Genomic DNA, 4,138 nt, shown 5'->3' on the forward strand with positions numbered 1-4,138 from the left:
CACCTCTATATTTTTCAATGTCAATTGCCTCCAATTGGTTTTTTAACTGCCTTATTTCTTTTGTGTACTTTCCTGGCATTTTACTTTCTAGACTCAATGAAAAGTCTAACTGACATTGCAAATCTTTTTCTTTTTCCTTTTTGGCTCTATGTAACACACCGGATCTTTCTATGGCTTTCATCTTTGTTACCTCCTTAAAACGCTCCCAGGCTTCAATCACGTTCGCTTGAGGCTCAGCTAACATTTTGTTAATGGAATCCTGCACAGCTTCAACGAACAATTCATCTTTTAATAATAAGTCGTTTAATTTCCACACGTCCCAGTTAAAGCGTGTCTTCTTCTTTTTATACCCTATAGTGAACATTACTAAACTGTGGTCACTGAAAGACACACTTTTTACTTCATAATTCGAACATACTCGCATTAACTCTACTGACACATAGGCTCTGTCTAGCCTCGCATGGCTTTCGTTCTGAAAGTGTGTGAAGTGCTCTTCTGCAGAGAGCACATCACCAACATCTTCGAGATGACAATCTTGTACAATAGTGCAGAGTAGCGCTGCACTTTGGTCTTTTATGGCTGCTTTTTTTGCTCTGTCCTGAGGGTTGCAAACACAATTAAAGTCGCCGAGCATAATGACAATCCTGCCACAGCTAAGAAAAGTCTGTAAATTCTCAAACAATAATTTACGTTCAACTTCTATGTTCGGTGCGTAAACACAGACAACTCGCCATTTTTTATTATTATATGTAAAATCGCAAACTATGAATCTCCCAGTACTAGACACAGTTACAGTCTCCTCAACTATACCAATAGAATTTTTAAGGAACAGTGCACAACCCGCCGACATCCCAACGGCATGAGACACACACACATCATACCGGGCTCTAAAAGGGGACACCATTCGGTCAGTCTGATCTTGCCCTTCAACTTTTGTTTCCTGAATGGCAATAACATCGAGATCACGTTCAAGCATCAAACGACTTAATTGATACTGCCTTCGTCGAGCGGCAAGTCCCCTGACATTGAGAGTCGCAACTCTCAATTCTGCTTCGACGCTCATAGCCATTAGGACGTGAATGGCCGTCCCGGCCACATGGTTCTCACCTCTGATGCTCCTTTATCACCATCAGGTCCAAGGTTCGATATGGTCTGATAGGTCCCCTTTCTTTTGATCACAAAAGTAGAGCGCCGCGCACGTTTCACGCAGCACATTATGCACACTTCACCACTGCGCTCCATTTGTTGGTGCTTCCGCCGGGTCAATACTTGTGTCACTCAATCCAGACCCCCACCTTACGGGGGCTTTTGATCTGCAGGGGGCCCCGCTGAAGGCCCCTTCTGTTGATGATCTGTCAGTCGCTGATGCAATGTCTGCTGATTCGGCACTGGTTGCTGCTGCGGCGGTTGTGTCTGTTGCACCTGGGTTGGTGGGAGGTTCTCGGCTATTCGACGTTCGCTGAGGATGTTAGGTGCCGGTCTACGGCGCACGTTCATCGCCTTGGCCGGTGGTTGTTCCACTTCTTTCGTTGTAGCAGCCTTCTCGCCTTCCGCGTCTTCCCTGGGCCTTTTACATGTATTTGACGTGTCCATGTTTTCCGACATTTCTTCCTGTGCTGCAAGCGCCGTTATATCTTGTGTGTTCCTCGTGGATTGCACGTCTTTTGTAGAACCCTTGTCTTTGTTAAGCGTCGTCTCAGCACCTGTGGGGCGTGGCGTAAGGGGCGTCAACTTGGGTTTCGGTTCCTCCCGACGCGCCCCTATCAGCTCTTCTGCTTCAGCCTCGTCCATGTGATGCTCGGAAAGTTCTTCGCCCCCCGCGGGCCCTGCTACACTTGCATATGTTCTCATACAGCCGCTCTCATTATGCCCAAAACGCCGACACACTGTACAACGCGGGGCTCGGCAATCCCTCCTAATATGACCTGTTCCGCGGCAACGCAGGCATAGCGGTGCTCTTCCCGCGACGACAACTAGCGTGAGGTCTCCGGCAATCCGCAACTGATGTGGGAGGTCATCCACCGTGAGGCCAGCTTTGAGCCTGATGCTCACCACTCGCGTCGAAGAGCCTTTGTCCGTGCATCCATACACGCGCCAGCGCTCTCGCACTATTTCGTTCACCTTGCCATAAGGAGCCAACGCTGCCCTCACCTCGTCGTCAGGAACGTTAAACAATAGCCAGTGTATCTTCAGCTTCGTATCCTGGTGGTTAGGGTCGATAGTGATACAGCGCTGGTTCTTCACCACAATGTCCCCAGCAGCGAGTATTCTCTTCTTGCCCTCCTCGTCCTTGAAAGTGATGGCCCAAACATGATTCATTTGGTACGCCCCCAAGGCAACAACCTCGGGAAGCAAAGCCAAACGAATAAGAGCGTCCCTGAAATCCTCAACGCGATACGGCCGCGCCTTGATATCGGCGTGCAAAAAGACAGTATGCAGCGTTGAATCATTTGATGGCAGTCGGGGCAAAATAATCTGATAATCCTGTGACGATTCGTCCATGTTCCTGGTACCACGACCGAGCTGGGCCGTTGATGCCGCTCCGATATCGCCGGAGCTCATGCCGCCACGTCCGTACACTACGGTGACCGGAAGTGGACTCCGCGCCATGAAGACAGTCCTGCTCCACTCTCACCACCATCAGAACATATCTTCAAAGCTATCAGCCCAAAGAAAAAAAAAAGCGCCGCACCACCACCGGGTGGGCTCGAACTACCAACTTTTCGGTTAACAGCGGATCACGCTAGCCAATTGCGCCACGGAGACAGTCCTGCTCCACTCTCACCACCATCAGAACATATCTTCAAAGCTATCAGCCCAAAGAAAAAAAAGTGCCGCACCACCACCGGGTGGGCTTGAACTACCAACTTTTCGGTTAACAGCCGATCACGCTAGCCAATTGCGCCACGGAGACAGTCCTGCTCCACTCTCACCACCATCAGAACATATCTTCAAAGCTATCAGCCCAAAGAAAAAAAAAGCGCCGCACCACCACCGGGTGGGCTCGAACCTCCAACTTTTCGGTTAACAGCCGATCACGCTAGCCAATTGCGCCACGGAGACAGTCCTGCTTCACTCTCACCACCATCATAACATATCTTCAAAGCTATCAGCCCAAAGAAAAAAAAGCGCCGCACCACCACCGGGTGGGCTCGAAGCTCCAACCTTTCGGTTAACAGCCGATCACGCTAGCCAATTGCGCCACGGAGACAGTCCTGTTCCACTCTCACCACCATCAGAACATATCTTAAAGCTATCAGCCCACAGAAAAAAAGCGCCACACCACCACCGGCAGAGCTCGAACCTCCAACTTTTCGGTTAACAGCCGATCGCGCTAGCCAATTGCCCCACGGAGACAGTCGTGCTCCACTCTCACCACCGTCAGAACATTTCTTCAGAGCTATCACCCCATAGAAAAAAAAGCGCGGCACCACAACGGGTGGGCTCGAACCTCCAACCTTTCGGTTAACAGCCGATCGCACTAGCCCATTGCGCCACGGAGACAGTCTTGCTCCACTCTCACCAACATCCGAACATATCTTCAAAGCTATCAGCGCAAAGAAAAAAGCAACACACCACTCCCAGGAGGGCTCGAAACTCCAACCTTTCGGTCAACAGCCAATCGCGCTAGCGCATTGCGCCACGGAGACAGTCTTGCTCCCCTCTCACCACCATCAGAACATATCTTCAAAGCTATCAGCCCAAAGAAAAAAAAGCACTGCACCACCACCGGGTGGGCTCGAACCTCCAACTTTTCGGTTAACAGCCGATCGCGCTAGCCAATTGCGCCACGGAGACAGTCGTGCTCCACTCTCACCACCATCAGAACATATCTTCAAAGCTATCAGCGCAAAGAAAAAAGCAAGACACCACTCCCGGGAGGGCTCGAACCTCAAACTTTTCGGTTAACAGCCGATCGCGCTGGCCAATTGCGCCACGGAGACAGTCCTGCGCCACTCTCACCACAATTAGACAATTTCTTCAAAGCTATCAGCCCAAAGAAAAAAAAGCGTCGCACCACCACCGGGTGGGCTCGAACCTCCAACCTTTCGGTAACAGCAGATCGCGCTAGCCAATTGCGCCACGGAGACAATCGTGCTCCACTCTCACCACCATCAGAACATATCTTCAAAGCTAT

The 4,138-nt window shown here is 50.4% G+C and overlaps 1 protein-coding gene across 1 annotated transcript; it reads right to left on the reverse strand.

The window, feature by feature from the left end:
• Positions 1-727: 727 nt before the first annotated feature.
• Positions 728-2,572, reverse strand: LOC142786935 (uncharacterized). Its single transcript, XM_075884604.1, has one exon. The coding sequence runs from the start codon at positions 2,560-2,562 to the stop codon at positions 1,297-1,299; it is 1,266 nt and encodes a 421-aa protein (XP_075740719.1). The 5' UTR covers positions 2,563-2,572; the 3' UTR covers positions 728-1,296.
• Between the last annotated feature and the right edge of the window lie 1,566 nt (positions 2,573-4,138).

Source organism: Rhipicephalus microplus, unplaced genomic scaffold (genome assembly GCF_043290135.1).
Source record: "Rhipicephalus microplus isolate Deutch F79 unplaced genomic scaffold, USDA_Rmic scaffold_39, whole genome shotgun sequence".
Classification (NCBI taxonomy): Eukaryota; Metazoa; Arthropoda; class Arachnida; order Ixodida; family Ixodidae; genus Rhipicephalus; species Rhipicephalus microplus.

Coding starts and splice junctions, on each gene's coding strand:
- LOC142786935 (XM_075884604.1), bottom strand. CDS start 2,562: ATGAGCTCCGGCGATATCGGAGCGGCATCAACGGCCCAGCTCGGTCGT.